This window comes from Monodon monoceros, unplaced genomic scaffold (assembly GCF_005190385.1).
Source record: "Monodon monoceros isolate NGI ecotype Baffin Bay Population unplaced genomic scaffold, NGI_Narwhal_1 Super_Scaffold_3, whole genome shotgun sequence".
NCBI lineage: Eukaryota > Metazoa > Chordata > Mammalia > Artiodactyla > Monodontidae > Monodon > Monodon monoceros.
The window spans coordinates 95751895-95765051 of NW_021703780.1; the positions used below are offsets into that span (position 1 = coordinate 95751895).

The window sequence follows — 13157 nt, forward strand, 5'->3', positions numbered from 1 at the left end:
TGATTGGTAGCTTTGCTGAACTCTCACTGTGTGCAAGACACCTTGGTAATGGCTTTACACATCTCCTTCAGACCTTGCCACAGCCCTGGAGGTTTCCCCCATTTTCAAAAAGAGGAGTCTCTGGCACAGAGAGGCAAAATGACTTACCCAGAGGAACACAGCTGACACATATCAGGGCTAGAGTTTAAACTGGGTTTGTGTGGCTCCAGATTCCAGAGTTTTTTAGAAGAAATCCATTAGCGAGGCCAGTTCTTAGAGGATGTGGGACCTAAGAGACGACCTAAAAAATAAGAGGTGATTTTGCTTGGACATTCAGTGGCAGGTAGGGGAAGGTAGGGGGCTTTAGACCACCGATAATCCCCATCAGCTCCTGTGAGATCTCCCCAAATACTTATAAAATCAGCCCATGTGCTTGGTGTGCCAACACAAGCTCCCTAGCTCCTCTCCCAACCAGCCCCTCCTAGAGAAGAATTCCAGAGCTGCCACATGATAGTCATGATAAAAATAACTTCTGTTTTTTGAGCACCCACTGTGTAACAGACACTATGCTAGGGGCATACCATTCACTCCTTTGAATCCTTACAACAACCCTAAAGCATAGGGATTAACATTTCTATTTTATATCTGATGAAGCAGAGGCTCAGAGACGTTGAGTGTCTTTTCCGAAGTCACACAGCTAGTGCATGTCTGAGCTGGGATTTATACCTAGATGTGTCTGATGTCCAAACCGGTACCCTGCCAGTAAACCATGCTGGCCGAGCCCTGTTGCAGAGGACATGAGGGCGGGAGGAGAGACAGGAGCCCAGGACCCTGCCACTGGGACTTTACAAAGGCATATGTGTGACTGTTTTCTCCTCCTCTTCTTTCTCTTAGGGTGGCTTGGACCCGCTCCCCTGGCCCCAGCGTGCCATCATCTGCTCGGGGCTGCTTCATGCCGTGGAGCATCTGCATGGCCTGGAGATCATCCATGGCAACGTCAAGAGGTGAGAGCGGTGGGCTGGGCCCCACCCAGGGCTGGGCTACAGGGACGAGCTGTTGCACACTCCTGGGTCCCATTCCTCTCCCTCTGTCTCTCTTCTCTTTCACTTTCTCTCCCTTCCTTGCCTCCCTTGGGGCTCTTCTTTCTTTGTTATACCCTCGAACATCAGTGTTTCTGGGTTGTACTCTGTCCCTGATTGCTGTCAGCGTGAACTGCCTGTCTCCACGTTTGTCTTTCCCTAACGAAAGTATTTCCCCCAAAAGCTTGTCGGTATTTCCCCAACAAGCCCTCCACTCCCCTGCTGTATTTCACTTCCCCTCCAGCAGCTGGTCTGGATCAGGTCCTTAAGCTGTGGGCCATGTCTGCCAGGCTCCCTGGGCTTTGGAGCTCCTTGCTCAGGGTCTTTGCGGAGACCCGTTCTTTTTTTTTTTTTTAATTAATTATAATTTTTGGCTGCGTTGGGTCTTCGTTGCTGCACGCAGGCTTCCTCTAGTTGCGGCGAGTGGGGGCTACTCTTCGTTGTGGTGCGCGGGCTTCTCGTTGTGGTGGCTTCTCTTGTTGCGGAGCACGGGCTCTAGGAGCGAGGGCTTCAGTAGTTGTGGAACGGGCTCAGTAGTTGTGGCATGCAGGCTCAGCAGTTGTGGCTCCTGGGCTCAGTAGTTGTCGCTCGCAGGCTCTAGAGAGCAGGCTCGGTAGTTGTGGCTCACGGGCTTAGTTGCTCCGCGGCATGTGGGAATCTTCCCGGACCAGGGCTCGAACCCATGTCCCCTGCATTGGCAGGCGGATTCTTAACCACTGCGCCGCCGGGGAAGTCCTGGAGACCCGTTCTTGCTTGTGCATCTGTTGTCACAGATACTGTGATGCAAGTTAGGTGTGTACCCCAGCATATCAGTAACGTGCTCCCAAGATTGGAAGCACGGAGAGGGATTCCAGAAGATACCAGAAGATCTGGCAAAACTGAACTCGAAACCATAGAATTCATACTTCCTCAGAGTTCTCTCCCCATTTGGCAAGTGGAAGCCCTTTCCTCTTTTCTCCCCCCCTGATTTTTATTTGATTGCACAAACAATTGTAATAGCAAGAAAGGAAATGAAAGGGCAAGTGGTCATCCTGGCCCTGCTGCCCTCACTCACCAGCTGGCCGCCATTTTTCTGGGTTTTTTCCCACCCCTGCCCACGCAGACATCTCAGCCCTAAGATAGCACCGTTACCTGTTTACCAATTCATATTCTCTTTTTCCCCATGAGTTAAACATGGTAAACATTTCCCCACATTGCCTGTCATCATTTTTCATGACTTCTTAGTCTTCCATTGAAGGTATTTGCCCATAATTTACATAAAAACTCCTAATAGTGGATATTGGAATTGCGTCTACTTTTTATGACAAAACCAAAGGCTTTATTGAAAGGGGGCGCTTGAGCGGAGAGCAGCAGGGTAAGGGAACCTAGGAGAACTGCTCTCTGTGTCTACTTTTTAAAAACCATTTGGGGTTAGTTTGAATATTTCTATACTTGAAGCTTAGTTTTTAAAAATTTTTAATTTTTCCTCTGGAGTACTTTCTGAGAGTGTTCATTCCCACGGTCCAAGAATTTTTTTTTTTTTTTTCTCTGTACGCGGGCCTCTCCTCACAGGCTCCGGACGCGCAGGCTCAGCGGCCATGGCTCACGGGCCCAGCCGCTCCGCGGCATGTGGGATCTTCCCGGACCGGGGCACGAACCCACGTCCCCTGCATCGGCAGGCGGACTCTCAACCGCTGCGCCACCAGGGAAGCCCTCCAAGAATATTTTTATCGCTCTTCTTATTCCCCGTGATCTGGGCAGGTTCAGTCCCAAAGGATGCTGGCATTTAGACGTGAGTCAGCTGGGCCAGAGCTGGGGGTTGGAGCAGCTTCTGAAGAGATGGAGGCGGCACAGCCTCTGGGCTTGGCAGGCTGAGGTTGATCCGGGCTGACATCCATGGATGGCTGCACCTGTCTGGCCACCAAATGCCATTTCTGGGACAGCAGGACTAATCTTAGCTCCATCCCCATTTGCTGGTGGAGGTGGGCTCCCAATCCCCACCCCCCGTCAGGACTGGCTTATAAACTTGTTGAGGGTCTTCAGTGACCCTAACTTGCTGGCACTGCTCAGTACTAAGCTGTTTTCCAAAAGAGTTTCCATGGCAACCTCTTCTTGTCTACCTCAAAACAAGAGGGTTCTCTCTGCCTTCTTTCCCACAGCTCCAATGTCTTGCTAGACCAAAACTTCACCCCCAAGCTGGCTCATTCGATGGCTCACTGGTGTCCTGTCAACAAAAAGTCAAAATACACCACGATGAAGACCCGCCTTTTCCAGGCCTCCACTGCATATCTTCCAGAAGATTTCATCAGGGTGGGGCAGCTGACAAAGCGAGTGGACATATTCGGCTGTGGAATAGTAAGAGCTTCCTTCTCTGCTCAGATCTGGGCCTGTACACATTTGTCCTTCCCATGGCTCCTTTGTAAGCACATAGTAGAGGCTCTTAGAAATGTTCCACCGAGTACAGCAGGGGTTGGCAAACTATGGCACACAGGTCAGAACCAGTCCAATGGCCTATTTTCTATGGCCTATAATTAAGACTAGTTTTTACATTTATAAAAGATTGAATAATAACAGCAACAACAACAATCATAATAAAAGAATATGTGACAGAGATTGTTTGTGGCTCACAAAACCTAAAATATTTACGATCTAGCCTGTTACAGAAAAAGTTTGCCAACCCTTGAAGTAAAGGCCCCCTGCCCCATGAGTGTCCAGATTCCAATAGGCTAAAGGTACCTCCTGACTTCCCTGATTCGCATCCAGCCAGCCATCTAATTATCTATCCAGTTGTCTGTTTGTTCTTGTTTGTTCATCCATCTGTTTTGTCCATCTGTCCATCCATCCATCAGTCCAGTTGTTATCCAACCATTCATCGGCAACAGCCACCCATCCATTCAGTATCTATCTACCCATCCAACCTCTGTCCTTGTCACCACTGCTGTCCTTCAGTACTGTGTGTCAGGCACTTGGAATGTAAATGTAACTATAACACAATCCCTCCCCCAGGAGTTCATGGTCTGAGTGTAGCAGTCTCCAAAGAATACCAATTCCCTGAGATCTCAATAGGTTTGATGTGTTTAAAGGGTTTTGATGTGTTTAAGTAGGTTTGAGAAATGCTGGGTTGAGCAAGGTTAAGCAGGAAAAAAAAAAGTTACCACAAAATTAACAAGAGCCTTTCATATGGTACATAGCCTTTAATCTGGTAATTGTGAATTCACCACCACCCAGCAATGGTATGGAGGTGGGCTCCCAATCTCCACCCCCCGTCAGGACTGGCTTATAAACTTGTTGAGGGTCTTCAGTGACCCTAACTTGCTGGCACTGCTCACTACTAGGCTGTTTTCTGAAGGGGTCTCCATGGCAACCTCTTCCCAAAATGTTTCCCAAATTCCCTTGACTATGGAACCTTGTTTTCTTAGTATCTCTAAGCATCAGACACCTGTGGATCCCGGTCTGGGACATGCTGGCTGAGAAAAGTGACAGTCGCTGGCCGACCTCTGCCAGGAGCCAACAGCTGCACCTTGGACCTTGCCTTCTCTCTTCCTCTCCAGCCTTAAACTCTATACTTCCTCTCTTTGACCACAGTCTGTCCATCTACCTCTCCCACTAATGCCCTTCCTCTGAGCCACTTTCTGCCCTCAGCCCAGCCTCCACATACCCGATTCTGCTTCCCTCTGTCTCCCAGCCCATCGGCCCTTCTGGTTTACTTGTCCCCCAATTCCCTCCCGCCTCCCCCTCCTCGCCCCCATCAGCCCCACTGCGAGGGGCTCAGTGAAGCTCAGCAGGGCCAGCCCAAGCTCCTGCTCCTTTAAGAACCAGTGGAACCGAACCCCAAGGCTGCCAGGCACTTATAAGGTAGAGCTTAAGAGCATGGGTTTGAGTCCCAGCTCAGTTACTTTCAGCTGTGTGACCTAGGGTGTCACCTATAACTCTGGGCCTCAGTTTTGTCCTCTGGAAAATGGGGGTATTCATACATATGGAGATTAATAAGATAACATATATAAACTGGTTAGCAGAGTATGTTGCATAGGTCAACATGATTATTATTATTGTGGTTACCGTTATTCTTCCTACCTTCACACCCTCACTCTTGATTCTGTTTACTCTTGACTTTTTAACTCAGCTCCTGATGCAACAATTGACTTTCCTATTCACTCATTCATTCATTCAGTGAGTGCCTACTGGCTCCCTTCAGTCTTTTTCTCAGCCCTGCCACTGATGGATGGTACGATTTTTATAGTTGATTTACAGCGTTATGGTCATTTCTGCTGTACAGCAGAGTGACTCAGTTATACACATATATACATTCTTTTTTATATTCTTTTCTATTGTGGTTTATCCCAGAATATTGAATATAGTTCTCCGTGCTATACCGTAGTAGGTCAGTGTTCTTTTTGATGAGCGCTAAGTAACCTCTGTAAAAGGCCTGGCACAGGGCCTGCCGTGTGGAAGAGGCAGAGGAAATGTCTGTCTATTTATTTCCTCTTATTCTTCCCTCCTGCCTTGGCAGGACCCCAGCCGGAGTCCCTTTTCCATGGGCTCCTCCGCCAGCTGCAGGGATGCCCTCTGCTGCCCCCTCCTGGCCAGTGCCAGTCTGTTAGTAACCCTGCAGGCCCTTTCTGAGTGGAGGAGTTCTTGGCAGTGATGTGACCTTATTCTGACTTTGAGAGAAGTTGTGGGAGGGAGATTTGACACTAAGATGGAGTACCCACTGCCTCATATTTACAACCACTAGATCACCACGTACCACATAAGGATACAGGCTCAGATGCGGCGTGTGGGATCTTAGTTCCCTGACCAAGGATTGAACCCGCACCCCCCTGCAGTGGAAGCGCTGAGTCTAAACCACTGGACCGCCAGGGAAGTCCCCAGATTTTAGTTTCTTGCCCAAAGATCACCAAAGCATGTAAGGAACAGAGTCAGAATTTGAACCCAGGTCTGACTATGGACCCCTTAGCCAGTGTGCTGTTATCTCTGCTGAATTTCTGTTCAAAGCAGGTTTCCCATTTATTAAGATACAGATCACAGTTTGTCAATTTTGTGGTGGCTTACACTGGCTCAGGGCTGTGCTCCTTTCTTAAATGGATGTATTAATGAACAAAGAATGTAAATAAAGGCCTGTGGATGAAACGTGCTATAGATACTGCCGAGATTTTCTGTCTAGAATAGGTGTCTGCACATGGATTCCTCCTTTTCTTGAGATTAACATAGCAGTGCCTGCTTACCGTTCCTGATGGGTTTTAAATGAAAATATCTTTAGTATATATAGTGTGTGTATGTATATGTATGTGTGTATACAGATAGATGTATATATGTATATATATATAGAGAGGTGTGTGTGTGTATCTTGTCTATCTATCTGATGGTAATACACAGACATTTGGTTTTCATCCTCCCTACCTTGCTATCAATTAACTTAAACCTTCTCCTAGTAGCTGGGTGGTGTTTAGCTGGAGGAGGTGTTTAGTGATAATCCCACGTTCCAGATTTTGGGCAAGTGTCTGTGCTGGCAGATGGCAGAGCCAGGCCTGGAGCTCAGAATTTGTTCCTGAGAAGGAACTTCTTTCTTGGCCAGAAGCTCCTGGGTGAACTTGTGCATGTGTGTGTGAACCGTGCTAACTCCCTGTTCTCACAGGTGTTAGCTGAGGTCCTCACTGGCATCCCCGCGATGGACAACAACCGGAGCCCGGTTTACTTGGTAAGGGAACCAGTCACTTCTTTCTCACAGCTATGAGGGGTCTAGGGGTGGGGAGGGCAGGGACCTCCACTGTACCCATTTTACAGATGCTAACGAGGCCTCAGTCCAGGGTTTGATTTGTACTTGTGCGAAGTAGCTGTAACCTTCCCCCTGCACCATCCAGGCAACAATTACTTTTTCATGATAAGAAAGTTTAGAATGTTTAGGGGAAATCCATGTCTTCTCTCTGCATGTCAGGCAATCATATAGAGTTTGTCTTTATTTTTTTATTTTTTAAATTTTTTGGCCGTGTCATGCAGCATGTGGGATCCTAGTTCCCCAACCAGGGATGGAACCCATGCCCCCTACCGCAGAAGCCCAGAGTCTTAACCGCTGGACCTCCAGGGAAGTCCTAGGGTTTGTCTTTAAATTGGTGAAAGTTAATTTCAGCCCTTTTAGGTTTCGATAATAAAAACAATAATTTCCATTTTGTAGGTTTATAAGAACTGTCATTCAAATATACGTGTGCGTGTGTATAGTGTCATTTCAAAAATATAACAACACGTCCAACTGTGTGTTTGGCACTTTACATATGTTACCTTCTAGGCCCTCTGAATCCCCGTGAGATTGATCAAGCCGTTATGTTCACCTACAGATGAGGTGAGCAGGCTCTGAGGTTTGCTTGAGATCTCAGCTTTACTAAGTATCAGAGTCGAGATTCTGAGTCACATCTGCTGGACTGCAGATCCTGAGTTCTTTTTTTTGTTATTTTGGGTTTTTTTTGCGGTACGCAGGCCTCTCACTGCTGTGGCCTCTCCCATTGCGGAGCACAGGCTCCGGACGCGCAGGCTCAGCGGCCATGGCTCACGGGCCCAGCCGCTCCGCGGCATGTGGGATCCTCCCGGACCGGGGCACGAACCCGTGTCCCCTGCATCGGCAGGCGGACTCTCAACCACTGCGCCACCAGGGAAGCCCAGATCCTGAGTTCTTAACCCCAGTGCTCTCCTAACTGTTTAATTCTCATGACAGTCCAACCATACGGATTCATCATCGTTATTATTACCATCCCCATTTTACATATGAGAAAACTAAGGCCAAGGTGAAGAGACGTATCTTATGACCCCCAGCGAGATGGTGGAGCTGGGATTTGAACCCATGTCTTCTGCAGAGCCCTGACCCCTGTGCAAGCCCTAATCCTCTTCACTAATTTGAGAGGGGAGCACTTTTCTGACTTGATGTGGAGGCCATTGGAGCAGCTGGCTTTTTTGTGACTAGGCTCCAAAGGCATCCCCTTCACCCTGGGGTGGGAAGCTGAAGACCTCCCCTATACGCGGACAGTCACGACCTGTCCCTTTGCTGAATTCCCAGAGCTCTGCCCCTTTTGGGCACCAGGCCCCCGGTACTGCAGAGAGGTCGGTTTGGTCAGCTCAGATGTGGTTCGGGGCAGTTTGGGACAATTTCTCATATTCCGACAGTTTTCTTCAGATGTATTACCCAGCACATTCACCCAGGGATTGAATGTCACAGGGGAAGGAGCCTTTGGAGACACTTAGGTGAAACTTTCCAGAAGGCCTTTTTAGTAAATGGCTTCTAAAAACATGGAGGAAATAATTTTTTTTTAATCTAGTTTCTTTCTCTTCTTCTGGACCCACATAGGGTCTCCCATCATCCCTTGTTGTGGTACTTATAATTCATTGTGCAAAAAATTAAAATTCAAGTCAGAGATGAAAGCTGTGGCCAAGTGGGTCCAGGGTGGGAGGAGCCGGCCTCTCCTCTACACTCGGGAGTGTTCATGGCTGCAGTGTCTCTGGAGGTCATTGGGTGGTTTCCATCAAAATTTAAAATGTGTGTACCCTCTGATGCAGCAATTTCACTTGTACACTAGGGAAACGCATACAAGTAAGAAAGACAGAGGGACGAGGATGTTCGTTGTAGCACTAGTTATGGTAGTGAAGCATTGCTAACAAGTGAAATATCTATCAATTGGGAGGCGGTTAAAAAAATGACGATATGATCATACACACCATGGAACACCATGAAGTTATTTATAAAAAAAGCTTTATGAGTATGTTTGTAAATACTTATAATGAGGATAAAGTGTATAATATGATAAATGTTGACATTTGTGTTTATCTGTGAAATCGTCACCAAATCAAGATAATGAGCATGCCCACTACCCCAGAAGTTACCTCTTCTCATTTGTCACCCTCCTCTCACCCCTCCCCACCCTGCCGTCCCCCGCAGCCATTGGTCTGCTTTCTGTCACTGTACAACTGTACAAAAGCTTCTCTTTTCTGGAGTTTCCTGTAAAGGAAACCGTAGAGAGTGTGTGTGCTCTTTTGTTGTCTGGCCTTTCCCACTCAGCATAGTTTTTGTGAGATGCACCCATGCTCTGTTTGTGTGTTGGAGTTCATTTCTTTAGATGCCAAATGATGCTCTAGTGGGTGGATGTGCCCCCATTTGTCCATTCACCTGTTGACGACGTGTAGGGTGTTTCCAGCGTTTGACCAGTACATATAAAGCTGCTGGTACCTTTGTGTGGGGATCTCAGTGTGGACGTATGCACTTATTTCTGTCAAGGTGTAATTCACACTTTTGAGGTATACAAAAATGGTATGAGTTTTGACAAACGTAGATGGTCGGGAGACCGCCACCACAATCAAGATATGGAATATTTATTTCATTACAGAAAATTCCCTCACGTCCCTTTATAGTCAATCCCCTTTCCCCCCTTCCAGGCCCTGGCAACTCCTGATCTAGTTTCTGTCTGTGTCGTTCCATCTCTTCTGGAGCGTCGTGTAAGTGGAATCATAGAGCGTGTGCCTGTTCGTTTCGGGCTCCTTCCACTTAGCGTGCTGCCTTTGAGATTCATCCATGTTGTATGTATCAGTGGTTGATTCCTCGTGCTGCTGGGGAATACTCCGTTGTATGGATGTCTGACCATTTGTTTATCCATTGACCAGTTGCTAGACATCTGGGTTGTTTCCCGGTTTTGGCAATTCTGAATAAAGCTGACATAAACTTTCTTATTTTAGAAAAAGCAAAACAAGAGAGACGTATATGTTCTGACAGGGAGATATCTGCAAGTGAGAAAAAATCAAGTTCAAAACAGTATATATAGTGTGATCCCGTCTTTGGCACTAAATAGATGAATGAATTTACAAATTGTATCTTATATTTTCTTATTTATCTGGGGCTAATATAGTACCTACCTGATAGGGTTTAGTGAAGATTAAATAATATGTGACGTATGTAAAACAGTGACTAGAACATAGTAAGCCCTCTGTGTGGTAGCTATTATTACTACTACGCTTATTTTAATAGCTCTTAGGAGATTGCTTGCCATTGTTATTGTATATAACTAAAGTGATTGTAACTGTGGACTTTTATAGCAGAAACTCTAGAAAAATGTAATCCAGCCTATTAGCAGGGGTTGCCTTTGGAGAGTTGAAATAAGGGGAGGGGTTAACTTTTGCCCTAAAACTTCAACTGCTTCTATTTTAGTTTTTAACAACAACAAAAAAATGTTTTTAATAATACTGTTGATTTTGACTCATTTCTTTTTAATTAAAATGTTTAATTCAAGTAATCTGCATACTTGGCTTAGAAAACGTAGCAGCACCTAGCAACTACTCCAGGCCTCTTTCCCTGGCCTGCCCTCAGGGACGCCCACTTCCTTAAAAAGTCCTTTTTATGGGGCTTCCCTGGTGACGCAGTGGTTGAGAGTCCGCCTGCCGATGCAGGGGACGCGGGTTCGTGCCCCGGTCCGGGAGGATCCCACGTGCCATGGAGCGGCTGGGCCCGTGAGCCATGGCCACTGAGCCTGGTGCGTCCGGAGCCTGTACTCCACAACGGGAGAGGCCACAACAGTGAGAGGCCCGCGTACCGCAAAAAAAAAAAAAAAAGTCCTTTTTATTATGGACAATTTCAAACATACACAAAAGTCAAGAAAAGAATATAAGGAATCTCCATTCATCCATCCCATCAGTTATCAACATCATGCTTTTCTTATTTCTTTTGCAACCCCCAAACCATTTTTGTCTGTGTATTTTCAAGCAAATCCCAGATATTGTTATTTCACCCATAGAATTTAGTTTTCTTAATTACTTATTATCATTTAATACCCATTTCATATTTAGATGTCCCAAATTGTCTCAAAAATTACTTTTTAAAGTTGGTTCGTTTGAAACCAGGTGCAAGCAAGGTGCCGTGTTTCTGAAGACTTTGGTTCTCTCGCTGCGCCCCTCCCCCCTTCTTTCTGCCTGGCATTGCATTTTTGCATAAAGTGGGTCGCTTCTGTGGTAGACTCACGTGCTGGATTTTTCTGATTGCATCTTGTTGTATCCTTAACTTGTTTCTCTGTTCCCCCTGTTTCCTGTGCCCTGGTTGTCAGCCCTTGAGACTTGATTAGAATCATGGTCTAGGTGGTTCTGTGTACTTCCTTTTGCATCACAGCCTGAGGAGTGCGGCAGACTGCCCTCCTTTTAGTACTAAGATTCATCAGGGTTCAGGTGGAGTTGCTGAGTCCCTCCATTACTAAGTTCCCCGTCACTCTGCCTCTGAGTGTTCTTGATGGAGGATGGCGTCTTGTGATGGCGGTTACTGAGTGAGACCCAGGATTTCATGGGCGGTAGTCAAGTGGGGAGCATCTTCTTACACCGTTCCTTCAGGGCAATCACTATGCAGTTTCTCATTTGTTTCAGATGGTGGTAACCTCCATATCCGTAAATAATACGCTTCTATTCTTATTTACAGATTTGTCAACTTTAAATACCATTACACTTTTAAAAAAAATAAATTTTATTCATTTATTTATTTTTGGCTGCGTTGGGTCTTCGTTGCTGCATGTGGATTTTCTCTAGTTGCGGTGAGCAGCGGCTCCTCTTAGTTGCGGTGCCCGGGCTTCTCATTGCGGTGGCTTCTCTTGTTGCAGAGTGCGGGCTCTAGGCGCACGGGCTTCAGTAGTTGTGGCGCGTGGGCTCAGTAGCTGTGGCTCACGGGCTGTAGAGTGCAGGCTCAGTAGTTGTAGTGCACGGGCTTAGTTGCTCCGCGGCATGTGGGATCTTCCCGGACCAGGGCTCGAACCCGTGTCCCCTGCATTGGCAGGCGGGTTCTTAACCACTGTGCCACCAGGGGTGTCCCACCATTACACTTTTTAAAAAGATAAAAATTTAAAAAGGCAGAACTCACATGAAAGAATCGTGCAAAGGGGCATTTAAAAATGAACCCCTTGCCAGTTTTAGGTTTTCAGTCTACAGGTACTGAGTTACTGATGGTGTCAGGTGTCTAGGTATTTTTTGGATTCTTAGAAAGCCCATTTTCTCAACTGGGAAACTGAGGCAGAGTGGGGACTATTTTGTTTTGTTCTTGAAGCAAATATCACAACCCATGTCTGATAATCTCTGATAATATTTTACTCTGAATTATAACTATTTGTATACAAAGCTGTATGAAGCAATAAAAATTTAGTTTTACATTTAATAAATCACTTCTATTAAAAATAATAAAATTACACAAAAAGGAAGAAACTTAACCAGAAAATAAATTAGCTTGTACAATATATGAAAACATTTGTAAGGAACTTACTATCTGCCGGGTACTGTTCTTGGTGTTGGAGATACAAAGTTAAAGTTCTTACGCTCCTGGAGCTTTCATTCTAGGGGAGGAGAACAAAGGATACTTAAGTAAATGAAAATATGTGTAGTTCCAGGCCAGTGGTAAGTGCTATGAAGAAATGTGAAGTAATGTTAGGGGACAGAGTGAAAGAGTTGGAGGAGGGCTGTTTTAGGTCAGGGAAAGCTTCTTGGTGTAGGTAACATCAGAGCAGAGACCCAAATGAAGGGAGGGACCAGGACATGATAAAGCTCAAGGGAGGGGCATTCTAGACAGAGAGAAGAATAAGTGCAAAGGCCCTGAGGCAGGATGAGCTTAGGGGCTTCCAAGATAGAAGGAGGAGACAGAGTGGCTGAGTACAGTGAGCTAGAAGGACAGAGGGAGGAGAGGAGATGGGATAGGTCTGCAGGGGCCAGATTGTCACAAAATCTGGGGTTTCTGAAGGCCATAGTTAACAGATGGGGACGTATTATAGGAGGTCAGGAACTGTTGGTGTTAAAAACAAACACACAGGGCTTCCCTGGTGGCGCAGTGGTTAAGAATCCGCCTGCCAATGCAGGGGACACAGGTTCGAGCCCTGGTTCGGGAAGATCCCACATGCCGCGGGGCAAGTAAGCCCGTGAGCCACAACTACTGAGCCCGCGCTGTAGAGCCTGCGAGCCCAACTACTGAAGCCCGTGCGCCTAGAGCCCGTGCTCTGCAACAAGAGAAGCCACCGCAATGAGAAGCCCGCGCAACGCAAGGAATAGAAGCCCCCGCTCGCCACAACTAGCGAAAGGCCGCGCACAGCAACGAAGACCCAACGCAGCCAAAAATAAATAAATAAAATA

General features: G+C 46.7%; 1 protein-coding gene across 1 annotated transcript in view; it reads left to right on the top strand.

Moving 5' to 3' along the window:
• IRAK2 (interleukin 1 receptor associated kinase 2) overlaps window positions 1-13157 on the top strand; it is a 57995-nt gene that overhangs the window by 37795 nt on the left and 7043 nt on the right. The window contains exons 8-10 of the mRNA XM_029242626.1: window positions 874-983; window positions 3197-3392; window positions 6673-6735. Of these exons, the coding sequence (XP_029098459.1) occupies window positions 874-983; window positions 3197-3392; window positions 6673-6735 (369 nt within the window). The remainder of the gene's footprint in view (window positions 1-873; window positions 984-3196; window positions 3393-6672; window positions 6736-13157) is intronic.